The 20,213-nt window shown below is 40.5% G+C and overlaps 1 protein-coding gene across 1 annotated transcript in view; it reads right to left on the bottom strand.

Annotated features, from left to right (window-relative positions):
- LOC126481438 (nuclear envelope integral membrane protein 1a) overlaps window positions 1–20,213 on the bottom strand; it is a 112,326-nt gene that overhangs the window by 5,944 nt on the left and 86,169 nt on the right. The window contains exon 6 of the mRNA XM_050105194.1: window positions 14,771–14,895. Within this exon, the coding sequence (XP_049961151.1) occupies window positions 14,771–14,895 (125 nt within the window). The remainder of the gene's footprint in view (window positions 1–14,770; window positions 14,896–20,213) is intronic.

The raw sequence follows: 20,213 nt of genomic DNA, 5'->3' as shown, positions 1-20,213 counted from the left end.
GGAAGATACACACGGAAGAAACATATGGGGTGGAACAGGACAATGACAAATGGAGGAGAAAATACACAGAAAGGATTAGAAATTATAGGAGGATGTCCACAGAGGGGAGTAGAAGTAGTAGGAAGAAGTCAGTCAGGTCAAGTCCATAGAATGGAATAGGATATCAGGAAGGGTGTGTGTGAGAGGGAAGGAGGGGAGGGAAAGAGGGGAGGGGAGGGGCAGGGGGAGGGGGAGAGGGAAAGAGGGGAGGGGAGGGGCAGGGGGAGGGGGAGAGGGAAAGAGGGGAGGGGAGGGGCAGGGGGAGGGGGAGAGGGAAAGAGGGGAGGGGAGGGGCAGGGGGAGGGGGAGAGGGAAAGAGGGGAGGGGAGGGGCAGGGGGAGGGGGAGAGGGAAAGAGGGGAGGGGAGGGGCAGGGGGAGGGGGAGAGGGAAAGAGGGGAGGGGAGGGGCAGGGGGAGGGGGAGAGGGAAAGAGGGGAGGGGAGGGGCAGGGGGAGGGGGAGAGGGAAAGAGGGGAGGGGAGGGGCAGGGGGAGGGGGAGAGGGAAAGAGGGGAGGGGAGGGGCAGGGGGAGGGGGAGAGGGAAAGAGGGGAGGGGAGGGGCAGGGGGAGGGGGAGAGGGAAAGAGGGGAGGGGAGGGGGAGAGGGAAAGAGGGGAGGGGGAGGGGGAGAGGGAAAGAGGGGAGGGGGAGGGGGAGAGGGAAGGAGGGGGAGGGGGAAGGAGGGGGAGGGGGAAGGAGGGGGAGGGGGAAGGAGGGGGAGGGGGAAGGAGGGGGGAGGGGGAAGGAGGGGGGAGAGGGAAGGAGGGGGGAGAGGGAAGGAGGGGGGAGAGGGAAGGAGGGGGGAGAGGGAAGGAGGGGGGAGAGGGAAGGAGGGGGGAGAGGGAAGGAGGGGGGAGAGGGAAGGAGGGGGGAGAGGGAAGGAGGGGGGAGAGGGAAGGAGGGGGGAGAGGGAAGGAGGGGGGAGAGGGAAGGAGGGGGGAGAGGGAAGGAGGGGGGAGAGGGAAGGAGGGGGGAGAGGGAAGGAGGGGGGAGAGGGAAGGAGGGGGGAGAGGGAAGGAGGGGGGAGAGGGAAGGAGGGGGGAGAGGGAAGGAGGGGGAGAGGGAAGGAGGGGGGAGAGGGAAGGAGGGGGGAGAGGGAAGGAGGGGGGAGAGGGAAGGAGGGGGAGAGGGAAGGAGGGGGAGAGGGAAGGAGGGGGAGAGGGAAGGAGGGGGAGAGGGAAGGAGGGGGAGAGGGAAGGAGGGGGAGAGGGAAGGAGGGGGAGAGGGAAGGAGGGGGAGAGGGAAGGAGGGGAGAGGGAAGGAGGGGAGAGGGAAGGAGGGGAGAGGGAAGGAGGGGAGAGGGAAGGAGGGGAGAGGGAGAGGAGATAGCATGTTTGTAATAAGGAGGGTGGGTGAGAGGGGGGGGGGTTAGTAGGAATAGAAGGATTACAGGGTGGGGATATTTTTAGGTATCTGAGAATTGCAAATGGAGGAGGTACATAAGAATAACCTATGAGAGCAGTTCTGTTACAGGAAGGAGGAGAGCCAGGGGGAGGAATGACCAGTGACAGAGTTGCAACTCTCTGGGCTGAAGGTGAACTTGGATACTGAATGCTCAACTATCCACTTACACCTTAGCAACTTGTCCAAGGTGCTACCCACTGCTAAGATGAAACCTGAGCCAGTACAAAAATCTTGTCTGTTGGGACCAGGACTCATGTTTCTGACAGGTCTTAACCAGTGCAAAGTGTGGGAATGCTGGTTACTGGGAACTCCTGTGTTAGGTGTGTAACAGAGCTTAGGGAAAACCCCTCTTCCTTACAACATGTGTGTGTCTCATCCTGGAATCTGAGTGATCTGTTGCTCCTTTCTAATCTTCACCAGCCTATCCCTCTTTCCTCCCTGATGGATATGCTAATAGTTCTGAAAGTAGGAATAGTTGTTCACTTTAAAATGTTTCTACTGATATTACTGGAAATTCAACTTTCGAAGATGAGTACTGGCCAGTCATTCTGTCTCTGTGAAATGACGAACTGCTGGCCACTGAAATTATCCTAACAACTAGTTGTCAAGATACCTCACACCTACTTAAATGTAAACATGTACATTTTGCTCCTTATTTAAAGTCTTTAAATGCAATTATACAAAGGAGAAAGAATGAGATAAATGTAATTTGTGCAGTAACATTAAGTGCTTTCGTCTCATGCAAAAGAATCAGCAATGAATAGTTGATTGGCACTTAATTTGAGTGTAGTGTCGAATAGCTGAAATCCTCATGACCTCATCCTTGTTATAAGTAATTTTATTCATTTTATATGAAAAGAAGAGAGTAAGGTGGTAGCCAGAGTGTTGATGTGGACAAGAGAGGGGAGTGGGGGGGAGAAGGATATATATGAGAGAAAGAGAGAGAGAGAGAGAGAGAGAGAGAGAGAGAGAGAGAGAGAGAGAGAGAGGGGGGGGGGGATAATTTATTTTTTTTTAACTTTGGCCTCTTGACAGATACAGTTATAAATGACAAGATTCCCCAAAGAAAACTAAGTTCTGTCAACTTCAGTATTATGAAAGGAACAGCTGTAAGTTATAGATGGATGCAATACTGGGAGAGGACTAGGCAATTAAGGAATAGGATTTTGTACAGCTTTTCTTTGAGAAAAACTCCCGAGTATCTCTTGCATTGTTTTCAGTCAGATGGCACACCTAAAAGGGTTTGTTTGTTCTATTGTGCCGAATCTTCAACAAGATTTAGTTAAATATAGCTGCACACACAGGGATGAACAAAACTTTGGAAACAATAACATCGTGCTACACAATATATTGCTCATAGCACCATACTGGAACTACATGGTGTCCATGCATTGCCAAAGTACGATGCTAAGAACTGCTCATCATCTCCTTCCCGCATAAAAACACTCTAGCCTTCTTGAAGACTTAAAAACTTTCGTTACGATCATCACTATGACAACATCATGATTACCAGTCCCTGCATCTATGTTGAAACTGTTGATAAGATCAGGCGTTTTTATTGCCACAAAGTCTAAAATATTTCCATTGTGTGTGGGTTGTCAAACTAGATGCTCAAGAGAATTTTGGAAAACTGTGTTCAAAACTGCTTTACACAAATGTTTGTCCATACCAACTGCAATTAACATCGTAGTCTATACTTGGTAGGTTATAGTTGCCTCCAACTAACACTACATGATCGGGGTACTTCTGTACTACTTATTGTAGACTTACTCTGAATGATTCTAACTTGAGTTGGTCTAAGCTAATTACTTGTGTCCAGATAACTTCACAGCCAGACTCAATTTTGATCAATATACCCAGTATTTTTGTTCCTTGGAATAAATACTCCGTTTCAATGCATCTAATCTGTCTTTTCAATCTATGTTCCAGGCCTCGTTAAATAGTTCAGAGCTTTCTCTTTTGGGTTCACTCCAGCTCTCGGTTCAATAAATTTTCAGGAGGGGTGTAAATTCAGCGACTTGGTTACTAATACTTTGTCATTTTACTGCTAGAATTCTGACATCTGAAGTGTCTTTGATCCATCAAGGAGTAGCCTACAATTCTCCACCCCAAAATGCACGTCCAGCAGTCAAAACAGTCACTGAATCAATGTAGCCTCTGGTTGGGACCCTCCACCCAGCTTCAAACCAAAGAACCTCGATCAATTCTGGGTATGATACTGCAAATTGTGAGCTCAGCTTATACTGCACGAATGAGGCCAGCTCACCTGTATGAACTGTGGATGGTGTCAGACCCAAATGACAGGTGTCACTGGTGCCGACATGAGCTGCAACTTTTATCACTGTCCCCAGGACACTCCACAGCCACTGAGAGGTAGACCGCCTCCACGTCTTGGAAGCCCCCCTGTCCCCAGGCATACATACTGAGCACACACTGGACTCACTTCCAGCCCTGAAGCTATTTCAGTAATGGGCTCCATAATGTGCCCTAATAACACTGGAGCTCTCGATAACTAGCATACCAGTCCCCTGTGTGCCTACTTGGACCCTGCTCAAGAAGTGGCCACTTGTTGACTTGCAGGGTGAATGGGAGAGGGGAGAGTGAAGCGAACGTGATACAACTTGCCACTCACTCTGCAGTGAGTGTGGTTCCCCCAGGCCATGCACATTGGAAGGGCCTCGGCAGCAGAGCCTTTGGGCAAAACAAGCGTCCTCTTATGTGTACCGTGCAATGCATCACTTTCTCCATCACTGCTACATCCTGAGGCAGCAGGCTGCAGACAGCTGACTGTGGCCAGCAGTACCTTCAGCTGTTCATGAACTGCAGCCAGCTTCTCCTGTGTCTGCATATAGCATGTACAGAACCTATTCATCCTACTACTAAAATTCAAATGAAGCAACGGGGAAGAAGAAGAAGAAGAAAATGAGCCCTGTTGTCTTTTAGATGAGGATTTGCACTGCCAAACTTATTAAATACACAAATGCAAGCTACTAGAAAACACTGAGCCTTTCACCAACACCAGTCCACAGCAAATGCAAATAGGTCACAGAATCAAGTAAATAAGGTGACACTAGTGACAACTGCAGCACTAAATTATACTACAAATTTAACCAACTTCACAAAAATGAACAGAAAACTCACAACTCTAACAACTACTAAAACAGGTAAACTGCTACTATTTGCTGCTACTCAGGAATACGTAAGACTACCACTAAATTAAACTGTATACAAACTGAGAACTGCTGCTCTTGGACTGGAACTCTACAGCCAGGGACACAAACACAAACAGATGTCTTTTGCGGGCAATGCAGTTGTTGATTGTCTTCATAGCTTGCCTTGACAGCCTCAATTTTACCAGTATCTCTTCCCTACCTTCCAAGCTTCACAGAAATTCTCCTGGCTAGGTTGCTGGGCTAGTACTCCTCAAAAACATGATGCCTGGATAGCTCTGCCAGAGAACTGTAGTTTTCACTAAGTGATATTAACATACAGCCTGTCCACACTCCTCTTTACTTCAGAGTTGCTTGTTAAGTATATGTTGTCATCAAAGAAACAATACCGCATAACTCACTCCATGTTGACATGAGATATAAACACAAAAGTGCAAGCAGCCACAGGACATTTTTATTGCTTGATTCATATCTCATGTTTCTTATGTTGGAATGCAGACAGGGTTTCAGTTGATGTTTAAGGACAGTGTTTCAGAGGACAATCTTTATAGTGAGAAAGAAACTGTTCCTTACATGAAAGTAATGTAGTAAAGGGAACATTTGTTTTTATGAGTGCCTGATGGATGCCAGCTATTGTGTCCATCATTGATCCTCTGCTGATCTTCCTGCATTTCACTAGTCTTCTGGTGCTCCAGTGCAATATTTCACTCTCTTACAGTTGCACTGGATTTACATAATTTTATCAAGTTATTTGCCATTCCTGCAGTAACAGAAGTTATGCAAATTGACAAAAATCTGGAAATTTTAAAAGTCAGATATATGAATAGTTTCTTTAACAATATGTATATGTAAAAGCTATAGTATTGTCATTAAAATAATCATACATTGCAAGGGGCAAGCTCTTTTCCACAGACAACATTAAATTACTGTGTGATGAGTGTCATTTGCAAAGATTTCATTTTCAGTATGCAATCTCCAATTTTGAGGGGGGCAATGAGCTGCAACATACCTTGGCTGCAGACAATTTTTGCACTGTTCCAGAACAAAAAAGACTGTCAGTTGTCACTAATAACTAAGTATAGAGACCAGTGTTGCATGTACTTAAAGGGAGCATCCTCGGCTTCATGCTAGCTTACTCTCTGGAGTACCTTTCTGTACAAGGATACCAATTTCTCAGGGTTTGACAAAATTACACGAATCAGTTGTAAAGATTAGCAGTACCCGAGATGAGCTGTAATAGCTGAGATGCGGGGAGCGTATCAGGCTTTAGTTCCAGTTAGATATACATCTTTAATGTAAATGAAGCTAAGTCACTAATCAACATGTCACTGTTGTCAGTCATATCTTTGATGAAAGGAACATGTTTGACAGCTTTGGGGAGAAATATTGATGTCAAGCAGCAAGCAGGTGGCCTGACTGACAATTTTTCATTGTAAAATGTGTTATGGCACATCACAACAGGTAACTCACCATTCATATACTACTACATCAACATTATCTACAAACTGTGTCCTCTGTGTCCTCTGACAAACAATTTAAAAAAGCTGTACATCATGTGAAGGACAGGGGTGTGGAGTGGGAGATCAGGAATCAGTGGTAAGAGGGGGTGAAATAAAACTTGTACTGCCAAAGTTGATATACCTAGAAAATAACAACATTTGGTACAGTTTACTTATTCACATTTTTTTATTAATATTTACTGATGACATATTAAAAACACAGTCAATACTAGAGTGAACAGAAGAGGCAATTAATCCAAACTTAAACAAATGAGGTTGAAAACAAAGATTTTGTAACTAGAAATGTGAATGGTCTTGGATACAAATGCAATGTGTGACGAGCACTGACATCATCTGATAAGCATTAGTCACTCCAAACTAATGCAAAAGAGTGTTTTTAATGACAAGAGAGAAATATTTTAATATTACTAGCTGATTTTGAAAAAAGAAAAAAAAAAAGAGCTACACACGAACAGAAAAAAGAGGGACAACATGGAGGCCTAGCACAAATAAAACAAGCTTAGCAACTGGGGCAACGGTAAAATTTATGACATTTTTTTGGCGAGGTTACGCCAGTTAAGTCCAATTATCACAAGATCTTGCCTATTTTACACTGACAAGAGGACCTTACAAACAGGCCTTCCTCAATTCTCTTCATACTCATACAATCTGAAGGTCAGTGCATGAGCATTACCTTTCCTAAAGCAGTTTGACGGACTTGGAAAAAACTGTTTTTTTAAGATTTACAGGAGCTGTTAAGTATAAAACATTTAGAATGTTGTAACAAAGTTGTCTGCACTTGGTGCTTGGCACTGATGGTCCTATTATCACTAATAGCAACACTTTTTTATGTATTTTTAGTCTGTACTTATATGAAATTGAAATAATTGCAAAAACAGACACAATGTCTTATGGGATAACAGCAATCAGTGATTTTATAATGTTACTTAAAATCCGTCTTGATTGCAAATTTTTTTTTATTATTCATATGACCGGTTTCGGTTCATTCAGAACCATCTTCAGATCTGTAAAAATAATTATACTAATTTACTATTTCACGAAAGCAAATCTTTTTCATCCTATCTAATCAACATCAAATGTACCAGAACGTACCTGATATTTCAGTTACAGGAGTAACCCGTCCAAATCCAGCAACTTTCACATGCTACGTCACATAAAATTGGTTGGCAGAGTGCACGTCATTTATATTAATTATAACACTATTACCGACAGGTGGCGTCTGGTACATTTGTTACATTCCATTTGCACATACTGTATTCAGTAGATCTTTTTTATATTAAAAATATTTAATTAAAATATGTAGATGTCAAAGCTAAAATCTGTACTTGTTAGCAGACCATAGAAGAAAACAAGTTCACACCAGCACCATAGATATATAAATCGCCCTATGCCTTTTAGATCGTATAAAAATGATAATTTTACTGTTTTTTAATCCTAACACGTACAGATTTTAGCTTTGACATCTACATATTTTAATTAAATATTTTTAATATAAAAAAGATCTACTGAATGCAGTATGTGCAAATGGAATGTAACAAATGTACCAGACGCCACCTGTCGGTAATAGTGTTATAATTAATATAAATGACGTGCACTCTGCCAACCAATTTTATGTGACGTAGCATGTGAAAGTTGCTGGATTTGGACGGGTTACTCCTGTAACTGAAATATCAGGTACGTTCTGATACATTTGATGTTGATTAGATAGGATGAAAAAGATTTGCTTTCGTGAAATAGTAAATTAGTATAATTATTTTTACAGATCTGAAGATGGTTCTGAATGAACCGAAACCGGTCATATGAATAATAAAAAAAAATTTTGCAATCAAGACAGATTTTAAGTAACATTATAATTGAAATAATATTTAAAAATATATGATTCATTTTTTAAATAGTTTTACTGTTTTAAGAACCTGATGTCTGAGAACTGAGCTTCAAATCTGAGAAGCATGTAGAAGACTTAAGAAGATCAGTCTCGCTTCTTACTATGTCATGAATGAACAAGTAGAGATCTTCTGCTGACTGAAAACTTCATGCCTCAGTATCTTGAAAGAAACAAATTAAACTTAGACTCCCACCTTTGCATCTACATCTACATGGTTCCTCTGCAGTTCACACTTAAATGCCTGGCAGAAGGTTCATTGAACCATTTTCATACTACTACTCTACCATTCCACTCTGGAATGGCGCACGGGAAAAAGAAACACCTAAATCTTTCCGTTTGAGCACTGATTTCTCTTATTTTATTATTATGATCATTTCTCCCTATATAGGTGGGTGTCAACAAAATATTTTTGCATTCGGAAGAGAAAGTTGGTGATTAAAATTTCGTACATAGATCTCGCGGCAAAGAGAACTGCCTTTGTTTCAGTGACTGCCACCAAACTCGCGTATCATATCAGTGACACTCACCCCTATTGTGCGATAACATTAAATGAGTTGCCCTTTTTCAATGTCCTCTGTCAATCCTACTTGGTAAGGATCTCACACTGTGCAGCAATATTTCGGCAGAGGATGGAGAAGTGTAACATAGGCTGTCTCTGTAGTGGGTTTGTTGCATCTTCTAATTGTTCTGCCAACAAAGCTCAGTCTCTGTTTCGCCTTCCCCCACAATATTATCTATGTGGTCTTTCCAATTTAAGTTGCTCGTGATTGTAATTCCTAGGTATTTAGTCGAATTGACAGCCCTTAGATTTGTGCGATTTATCGTATACCCAAAATTTATCGGATTTCTTTTAGTATCCATGTGGATGACCTCACACTTTTCTTTGTTTAGTGCCAATTGCCACTTTTCGCACCATACAGAAATTCTCTGCAGATCATTTTGTAACTGGAATTGCTTGTCTGATGATTTTACTAGACGGTAAATTACAGCATCATCTGCAAATAATCTAAGTGGGTTGCTCAGATTATCACCTAGATCATGTATGTAAATCAGGAACAGCAGCAGGCCTATGACACTACCATCCAAAATGCCAGATATCACTTCTGTTCTACTCGATGATTTATCGTCTATCACTATGAACTGTGAGCTCTCTGAAAGGAAATCACGAATCCAGTCACACAACTGAGACGATACTCCATATGCACGCTACTTGATTAATAGTCACTTGTGAGGAAAGGTATCAAAAGCCTTCTGGAAATCTAGGAATATGGAATCAATCTGAGATCCCTTGTCGACAGCACTCATTACTTCATGGGAATAAAGTGCTTGCTGTGTTGTACAAGAACGATATTTTCTGAATCTGTGTTGGTTATGTATCAATAAGTCATTTTCTTCAAGGTGATTCATAATGTTTGAGTACAGTATATGCTCCAAAATCCTATTGCAAATTGAGGTCAGCGATATGGTTCTGTAATTCAATGGGTTTCTCCTATTTCCTTTCTTGAATATTGGTGTGACCTGTGCTACTTTCCAGTCTTTAGGAACAGACCTGAGCAGTTGTATATGATTGCTAAGGAAGGCGCTATTGTGTCCGCACACTCTGAAAGGAATGTGATTAGTATACCATCTGGACTGGAAGACTTGCCTTTTTAAGTGGTTTGAGTTGTTTTGCACAACACCTAAGATATCTACTTTTATGTCACTCATGATAACAGCTGTTCTGGTTTCGAATTCTGGAATATTTACTTTGTCTTCTTTCATGAAGGAATTACAGGAAACTGTATTTAGTAACTCCGCTTTAGTGGCCTCATAATCAGTAACATTTCCATCGCATTTGCGCAGTGAAGATATTGATTTTTTTTTTTTTTTTTTTTTTTTTTTGCCACTGGTGTGATTTACATACGACCAGAATCTCTCTGGGTTTTCTACCATATTTTGAGACAATGTTTCATTGTGAAACTATTGAAAGCATCTCGCATTGACGTCCGCACTAAATTTTGAGCTTCCGTTAAACTTGGCCAGTCTCGGGGATTTTGCGTTGTTCTGAATTTGGCATGCTTTTTTCGTTGCTTCTGCAACAGTGTTCTGACGTGTTTTGTGTACCATGGTGGATCAGTCCCCTCTCTTATTAACTTATGCATTTTGCATCTATCTATTGCTGTCGATATACTGTATCTTTGAATTTGAGCCATATCTGGTCTACACTTACATAATTAGCTTGGAAGGAATGGAGATGCTCTCTTAGAAAGGCATCAAGTGAATTTTTATCTGCTGTTTTAAATACATATATTTTGCGTTTATTTTTAGTGGTTTTGGTTGATATGGTTTTGAGCCTCGCTACAATGACCTTGTGTTCACTAATCCCTGTATCTGTCATGACGCTCTCTATTAGGTCAGGATTATTAGTGGCTGAGAGGTCAAGTGTGTTTTTGCAACCATTTACAATTCGTGTGGGCTCATTAACTAATTGTTCAAAGTAATTCTCAGAGAAAGCATTTAGTACAATTTCGAAAGATGTTTTGTCTACCACCGCCTTTGAACATGTATTTTCGCCAACAAATAGAGGGTAGATTGAAGTCTCCACCAATTATAACTGTATAAGTGGGGGACTTATTTGTAATGAGATTCAAGTTTTCTTTGAGCCGTCCAGCTATTATACCATCTGAGTTGGGGGGGTCAGTGGGTCAGTGGGGGGAGGGGCAGGGGGGGGTTCAGTAGAAGGAGTCAATCATTATTTTGGTACGGCTGTTGAGTATAACCTCCACCCATAGTAATTCACAGGAACTATCTATTTCAGCTTCACTACAAGATAAACTACTACCAACAGACACAAACACACCACCACCTACTTTATTTAATCTATCGTCTCTGAACACAAATGATCTCTTGCAAGCATTCTAGTGGACAATTTTTAAACTATAAATACAGCACATGGAAAAGCTGCTTAGAGAGACCTGAAAGTCAAGTGAAGGAAATGTCTGCAAGAGCAAATACAAAATAAGGTGCATTTGGAACTGCCTTGTGAAAAAATAAATTAATTAAAAAATTTTTAAAATTAGTACTTCACTTATGGTAAAATGCTAATACTTGTGGAACACCAATCAATTTTTTTTGAAAAGTGTACAATATGATAAACTGTTTCTTGGTGTTATAAGACAAAATTTGGCAATTCAGGGAAATTTCACTGCACAGAGGACAAAAAACAAGAGCTACACACAGACCACTTACTTCTTTGTACTGTATAGTGAAACACAAAAAAGTAATAGTGATACAATTATGAAAAATTTTACATGGACTACAAACAATACTATGAAAGAACACAATCATTCGTTGTACAGATAACGTAGATACTCTAGGTACATAAGTTGTTAAGCACTGTAGCTCAGTACTTGAACCTGGGCTCATTGTTAAAGAAGACTTGTGCACAAAGATTGAGTGCAGTTTCTACACAGTTTAGTATTGATCATGTTAATTCTGGACTGTCTCCATCATTTATATCAATTTGTGTTGCGAAGACAGGGTAAATATCTTGAACACACAACACAAGGAACTATAACCTGCATGCAAAAAGAGGATGAGCTCTCTCTCTCTCTCTACAAGCCACCATATGGCGCATAGCAGAGGGTATTTCGTACACTGCTAGGCATTCCCTTTCCTGCAGCAATACTTCTGTCTACATAGTTCTGTATGAGCCCTAATTTTTCACATCTCTTTTCGACTCTTATTCAAAATACATTGGCAGCAGTAGAATCACCCAGCAGTCAGCTCCATATTTCAGTTCTCTTAATTTACTAAATAGTGTTTCACGAAAAGAACAACATTTTCCCTCAGGAATTCTTATTTGATTTCCCGAAGCATTTCCATATTGACCGGTCTAGCAGCATGCCTCTAAAATGCTTCAATGTCTTCTTTTAATTTGACGTAGTGGGAATTCCAAACACTTTAGCAATATTCAAGAATGGGTCACCCTAGTGTTCTATACATGGTCTCCTTTATAGATGGGCTACACTTTCTTAAAATTGTTGCAATGAACTGAAGTTGAATGAACACCTTCCCTACTATCATCCTTAAGTGCTCATTCCATGTCATATCGCATAGCAATGCTGTGCCTAGGTATTTAGTTGATGGGACTTTGTTGAACAGCATACCACTAATACTGTATTCAAACATTACAGATTTGTTTTTGCTACTCATCTGCACTTGCTTAAGTTTTTCTACATTTAGAGCAAGCTGCCATTCATTACACTAATATAAATTCTGCCAAAGTCATCGTGTATCCTTCTAGAGACACTAAAAAACAACACTCTCCCACTCTGTGGCTCACCCTATTCAGCAAAATGCTACACAATATTCGATAGTTATCACCTATTCATATCCAAATAGAAGAGAGTATACTTTGTCGTCTCCTACTGGCATGTTAATGTAGGACTAACTGTCCTAATTTCACATACACAAGGGACTAACCATTGACATGGCAGTGGCCCTGATGATCAATGTGGGACAGTCTATTTCTAATAGCTGCAAACAGCACCAACGGTACATACAGAACTATTCGTTAATAGTGTGTGATGCATTCGAAAACACAATAGCTAATATGATCATACTAACCATTACTAAATTGAGGATTAGCACTTTTTTCTGTCGACTAAATTGTGTTTCACTTTTATCGTCTATTTCTGAATCAAACTTTTTTTTTTTTTTTTTGTCTTCATCACCAGTGAGCTCAATCTTTTATTGTGGCCCATTTGGATTGCATTTATTTAACTACTCCCACCAGAGCCACCACTACTGCCTCCATCTTCACATTCTTTGTCAACATCAATTTAAACACAAGGTTTTCTATACTGGATAAATAACAACAATTTTCAGTGCTCATTTCATTTTTTGTCCCGTTATCTATAAACAATATATTTTAGTTTGCTCCCAATTCTGTTTCAGGGAAGGACTCTAAGAAAAAAATTGACAATTTGGCTTACGTTCCTCAGCTTTTGACTGGAAAGTAAAACCAGAAAATTCTCTTCTCAGATACATCTGATTTTTTCTGTCATCTGAAATGATTTTCAAAAGTAACTTACCAGTATGGAAAGATTTTATAGCTTTAACCGATGCAAAGGTTATTTTTATCTGCTTTTCAGATTTCACCTAACATTGGCATTTCAAGAAGTGTGAACTTGTTTCAGTCTTTACAACATTCCAAAATATCACGAATATCTCAAAATTAATGTCTATGTAAACCTGTCACTGTGAGTTCCAACTCTATGGTTCATATTATACCTTGTTTGGTCATAGCTATTGTTCCATCAGTTATATAATCTCTCTTTGCATTGTTCTGCTGCTTCTAACCATAATTAAAAGATGAATCCACATTGCAGGCACTAGATCCACACAATTGCAGGTCGTTAAGTAGTTGTAGGCAAAACAGTGCTCATACAAGTTTGTTCTAAAAGTCATAGATAGACCGCAATAACTATGTTACTCGTTCAGTTAAATGGGGCAGAACCCCCAAAATTTGCACGAAAAACTGTTACATTTTTCACAAATTATTTCCCACCATAAGAGTTACAAATTCTTATGAACAAAATAAAAGAAACAACATAACAGAACAATGCAACACATGTCACCTCTGTGAACAATGTGTATCTACAAACATACAAAAACTAGTCTAGATTATTAGGCTTCTCTGGGGGGTCACATACTTCATCGACAGGAAAACCTTTGCATCATTCATTAATTAAATCCTAAGCTTTTTTTTCACATTACACAAGCTTGAATGATTAACAAAAAATCGATTACAGCCTATGACTCCTCTCTCTTCTAAGAAAGTAACTGTTCTACAGTTTCTGTTTCTGTTTGCCTTTTGACTTAATATGTATGCCAATACACTTCCAGTTACCTTTCTCATTCCCTAAGATTATGAGAGTGTCATTGCCAATAGACACACTTTTCTGTGGTCTACCTTATTGATGTCTGTGGTTTGTGTTATGACTGACAGAAGGTAAGGCAAAATTTTAGAAGCCTACATGCATGCAGAAAAGGATGATTCTCAGCTGAGCTTCAGAGAGGGCTCACTATTCCCATGCAGGCCCAGCCATATGCTTGGTAATCAGTCTTTCCCATGCACCCAATGAATGTCATTTCTGTGTGCCGATATGCCTTCAAATGGAAAAAGTATGTTCCTTTCTGAATTTTTCAAGACCACAGTTAAACGACAATTTCTTTCAAATTCCAAGAAAAATGGAATCATGAATTTCAGATTTTAGAGTATGCACTTGCTATATGAGTTATGGTTCCCACCCAAACTCTCAAATAGTTACAAAGCCAAATTTGAATGAGTCAGTAACAATCTGGAATCAACAGTACATTTTTTGGAAAATTCATGACATTCAGAATACAAAGAATTCAGTTGTCACAGTGGTGTTTGGTACAATAGGAACAGATAACTATATAACGCAATAACTGAAAACCACAATGTATCAGATTAGTGCTGCATCATATTCACAAGCAAGCTAAGCTATAATAATACATCTTATTAAATGTTCTTCACCAAATTTATTTCAAGAGGTCAGTTGTTCTGTTAACGAATATATATTGCACTATTTTATATTCTGATCGTAATTTGCCACATGCACTGGCATTGCAGTAAACATAATGGAATAGTTTCTTGGATGTTTGCTTTTTGCAATATAAATATTCAGTACTGATCAAATATTATTTTCCTATGTCTATCTGGATTATTACAGTCATTTACTCTCACCATGCAGCTTGAAGTTTTGATATCCAAACACTTGGGAAGTTGTAGCACATTATAACAGTCAGCATTAAAGCAACAGCAGCTTCCTGATAACAGGTGCTTGAGTAAATCAACCCGAGTCCCATGCCCTGAAATTTAAGAAGACTATAGTTAGTAGGAAGTTTTGAAACCTATAAACTACCAGTTTTCAAGGCCAGGCAAATAATATTCTAAATAAATTAATTAAAAAAAAAGGGGAGGCAGCTACAGTATAGAAGTGGAAAATTCTGAAAATGTTTTAGACTTCAGCATTTCATTTCACAGTATACTGCAGTAAAGTGGGAATGCTTGTTCTTTGTAAAAAAAATAAAAAATCCTTAAAATGCATCCTCCTGTAACATTCCAGAAGTATAAAAGACTACTCTACCGATAACAAAAATATGTGTGTGTGGCCCCTCCCCTTTACACACACACACACACACACACACACACACACACACACATTCTCTCTCTCTCTCTCTCTCTCTCTCTAAGCATCCCTTTTTCTTTAGCTTAACCAACTGTACTTTGTCATGCAGATGTGAGATTAGTTCTTTTTAGTGAAAATTTTTGCAAGCAGTAGACAACAAATGAAAAGTCAAATTACAGTTATCACTGAAGCAGACAACATGAGAAAAGAAGCTTTAAATGTTAGATAAATCTGCATTAGTCAAGATCCTGAACTAGGGATGATTGCTTTACAGTAAATGAGAACGTACATCCCAATCCACTTTTCCTGCGTTGTTGTATACTGTACAAGCTGACTGATGAAAAAGGATTCGTCTGAAAGGTAGCTCAGTTTGCAGCCTTAAATGCCTTTAAACAAACCACTGCCTTACTTGAGCAGTGAGCTGCTATATTTACTTCTTATATTATTAACATTACATCAGGACTTTCCATTACCATATTTATTATTAATAAGAATAATATCACCATGTTCGAACATTGCAGAGGGCATACTAGCAAATACAGGTGATAGATTTGGAAGGTAGGTGTGTGTGTGTGTGTGTGTGTGTGTGTGTGTGTGTGTGTGTGTGTGTGTGTGTGTGTGTTAAGGCTGAGCACAAAAACTAACATGTGCATGAACTTTACATGGAAGGAAGGGATTAATATTTAAACAAAAAAATATTTGGCAGGAACTTATCTTATGATCTACAAGTAAATGCGAAAGTGCTGACGGGGCATGCAAAAGTTTATGATAACTGAAGTAGTTTATTTCCCAGAAATTCATTTTTCTACATTTACGTAATAACATCAAATATGATTATGAAATGTTGCTCTGTGATCTCAAAAAAGTTATGTATGGCAAACATCATCCATCATAGATTAAACACTATCTACAGTTTGCGTATTTATTATAGTGTTGCATGAGGCTGTAACATTACAGAGAACAATATTGAATGGTAAACAGTTAATGGAGTTGGTTTTCTTGTATGGTAGTCTGCAAAGACTGTAGATTAAACAGTGAAACTGTGAGCTAACAACTTTCTCTCAGCCTTTGAGGAAATGCTTAAAAGCATTTTTATAGTGATATTCCAGTGAAGTAGGCACATGTAATAAAGTCTGTATAATCACTAAAAACATCTAATGTGGAAATGATGCCTGGTGTTTCTTGTACCATTAGGTTCTGAAATAAACCAAAGGACATTTTTACTCAATCTAATAAAATGACGAAAAAGGCAAACAGAGTCACAAACCTGACACCCACATCCATCAGATTGTCTTTACCGTACTGTGTAGATATGGTAACTTGACAGAGAAAGGTGGTTGAGCACTTTGCTTGATAACATGCAGAGAGATCTCCAGTAATAATATTGGGAGCAGATCATACATTTAGTGAAATCTAAGGAAATTCCGCAGGGGATGGCAACTGGTTAAAGAAAGTCCATTGTATTTTATAACAACATCACAAAAAGGATGGTTGTTACTCACCACATAGTGGATATGAGCCGCAGATAGGCACAACAAAAAGACTGTCACAAAATAAGCTTTTGGTCAACAAGGCCTTTGTCAAAAATAGAAATGTAATTTGCACACACATGACGACAGTCTCTGGCAGCTAAAGCCAGACTACGAGCAGTGGCAGCAGCACACGATGGGAGAGGCAATTGGGTGGCAGTAAGGAAAAGGCTGGGGTGGGGAGGGGGAGCGATAGCAGGGTAGGGGGGGGGGGGGACAATGAAGAGCTACTGGGGAGCGTGCAGGGACAAGACAGAGAGAGGGTAGGGCAGGGCAGCTAGGTGCAGTTGGGAAGTTAAGATGGAGGATGAGGGAGACGGGGAGCAGCTAGCGGAAAAAGAGATAAGTAAAAAGACGGGTGCGTTAGTGGAATAGAGGGCTGTATAGTGCTGGAATGGGAACAGGGAAGGGGCTAGATGGGCGAGGACAATGACTAACAAAGGTAGGGGCCAAGAGGGTTACGGGAACATAGGATATATTCCAGAGACAGTTGCAGCCTGTGCAATTCAGAAAAGCTGGTGTTGGTGGGAAGGATCTGACACCACCCCTTACCACATGGCTCTTATCCCTGTAATAGACCTGGGTGCAAAACTTGTCCCATACATTCTCTCACCATCATCTATTCCAGTCTTGTCACGAACATCACCTATCTCATCAAAGGCAGGGCTACCTGTGAAACCAGTCATGTACTCTACAAGCGAGGCTGCAACCACTTTGCTGTATTCTACGTGGGCATGGCAACCAACAAGCTGTCTAGCCACATGAATGGCCACTGACAAACTGTGACTAAGAAACAACTGGACCACCCTGTTGCTGAGCACACCACCGGACCTGACATTCTTCATTTCAATGAATGTTTCAGAGACTGTATCATATGGACTTTTACCACCAACACCAGCTTTTCTGAATTGCACAGATGGGAACTCTTCCTGCAAGATATCATGTGTTCCTGTAACCTTCCTGGCCTCAAACTTCATTAGTCATTGTCCGTACCCATCTAGCCCCTTTCCTGTTTCCATTCCAGCAGCACTACACAGCCCTCTATTCTACCAATGCACCCAGTCTTTTTACTTCTTTCCTTTTCCGCTCCCCCCCCCCCCCCCCCCCCCCCCCCCCGCCTGTAACTATCCAGCTAATTGCACCTAGCTCATTCCACCTTGTCCCTGCATGCTCCCCAGCAGCACTTTTCACCATCCCCCACCCACCCCACCCAGTTGCCTCTCTCATCATGCACTACTGCTGCTCATAGCTCATAGTCTGGCTTCAGCTGCCAGAGACTGCTGGGCTCTGTGTGTGTGTGTGTGTGTGTGTGTGTGTGTGTGTGTGTGTGTGTGTGTGTGTGTGTGCGCGCGCACCTGGCATCTATTTTTTACAATGGCCCTGTTGGCTGGAGAAGAAACCCGTATGTCAAAAATGTGTGTCCTCTCAGCCCCTTTCACCCAAGTTGTTGAAATGAGGTATGACAGCCTAGTAACTTACTCTATCAGCTGCAGATAATTGTTACTCAATCTCAGTTACTTTTGTTTCCACCTGAACTTAATTCTAAATCTGAACAGTGGAGTGATAGTATGCAGAGCAATACTATCTTGAGCCCTTCATTGAACATCTAATTTATTTACTTGTAGTCTCGTATTTAAATCTCCTGAACACTGTAATTAGAAAAAAAAAGTGTCTCTGACTGTCTGGAAACTTGTTTCAAGGGAGGTACATCTGCTGGAAGGTGGACAGAAAAAATCTTTCACAGCTTAGGTTTCAATGACTGAAAGCACACATAAGAATACACCAGGCAAGTGGGAATATTCTGTCTGTACTAGCATTTGTGGTAAGGTAACAGTGAACCATCAATACCAGTTCAAACTCAATGTGTGGGTGGTGATTATTGGCGACCACCTCATGGGACCTTTCTTTCTTCCACAATGCCCCACAGCTTAGTCATATCTGCACCTCCTGCAGGTGACACTGCCTACCCTGGTGTAAGATGTTCCTTCAGTGGTAAGAAGGGTAATGTGGCTACCACAAGACGACACTCCAGCTAGCTTCCAGTACGGAGGCATCTTAAGAACATCTACCACAAGTGCACATTGAGGCTGAACCAGTACTGATGGTTTGCTGCTATCACACCAATGAACCACTGAAACACTAGTACAGAAGACAGAACATTTTTACATGTCTGGTGTGTTCTCATGTGTGCTTTTGATAATTGAAACCTACACTGTCATTGATCTTTTTTCTCCATCTTCGAGTGGACATAACTCTGTAGGAACATTTCTGGCACATGTCCATAAACCTTTATTGCTCATTATCCACTCAGGGATTGTTTCCTGCAGCTTGTATCCAATCACGTAATTAAATCAACATGAGAAAACTGCCACATTACTAAAACGCTCATTTAAAAGATCATAAAACATTTTAAGTAAATGTATTCAAGAATACCTAAGAAAATTGGAAGTATTTTTGAGGCTGTCCAGTCACTAGGTTCACACAGGGTTGCCATACATTTCCCCAAGTGAAATTCTGATATTTCCCTGATTTCCAGACAAGTTTTAGAATTTTTCCCAGACAAAATTTGAGATCTAAAGGTAAGTAAAGACACAAGTTGACAAAAAAATGTAAGGATTTCTGGATGTCTCCCCAGAGTGAGCAAAAATATTAAGTACTTAACATCACCTTTTGTAATGAACTGTTTTTAGATGGAGAAAGCAAGCCAAATGGTATGTGTGTCATTAGAGCAACTCTTGTTATTTTATTTTAATAAAACAAAACACTTTTGGTGACAAAAATATGCATTTCCTTGGAGCCACAAGACAGATTTGAAATACCTTCACTGATTTCCCAAACGATCTCAGAAGAAAGTAGGTCTCTTGAAAGAAGTGTGTAAGGCAGGGAAGAGTTGTGTAAACCAACACTGTAGCTGACCACTAAAAATAAGTGAGCAGGGAAGTGGTGCATGTACTCAGCAGCACCCAGCCAGCGACAATGCACAAAATCTCGGTAAACAAACCATTTCATCTACTGAGACAAAAACTAGATTTTTCCAGTGTTTTTCAAATTTACCTGATACTTCCCTGATTTCCCCAACACATTTGAAATTCCCTGATTTCCAGAACTTGTGGCAACCCTGTAACACCATACTAAAATTACTTTAGAACAGGTTTATTAATGGAAATCTGTTCCAAGGCAGAACAAGCAATTGTGTGGAACATCAGCAAGTTTGGAAAAGGTGAGAACCTGTATAACTGGGCACCAGGAGAAAATGCTATCAAATAGCAAGTAGAAGTACATAGGCTGGAGATGGAGCTGTTCGTCAAGATGTCTAATTGCCTCTCCTTATGGTATATATGCTGGTCTGATATGAAGGTATTCTGATCACAATACCATGCACCCATAATATGTCTGGGATCACACAAATGCTTAATGGTAGTTAAGCTATCAGTCCTAAACAAACGTGTTTCACAGAGGTTGATGCTCT

Source organism: Schistocerca serialis, chromosome 5, assembly GCF_023864345.2.
Source record: "Schistocerca serialis cubense isolate TAMUIC-IGC-003099 chromosome 5, iqSchSeri2.2, whole genome shotgun sequence".
In the NCBI taxonomy this organism is placed as follows: domain Eukaryota; kingdom Metazoa; phylum Arthropoda; class Insecta; order Orthoptera; family Acrididae; genus Schistocerca; species Schistocerca serialis.
The sequence above is the reverse complement of the archived record's forward strand: the minus strand, read 5'-3'. Positions and strand labels throughout refer to the sequence as shown.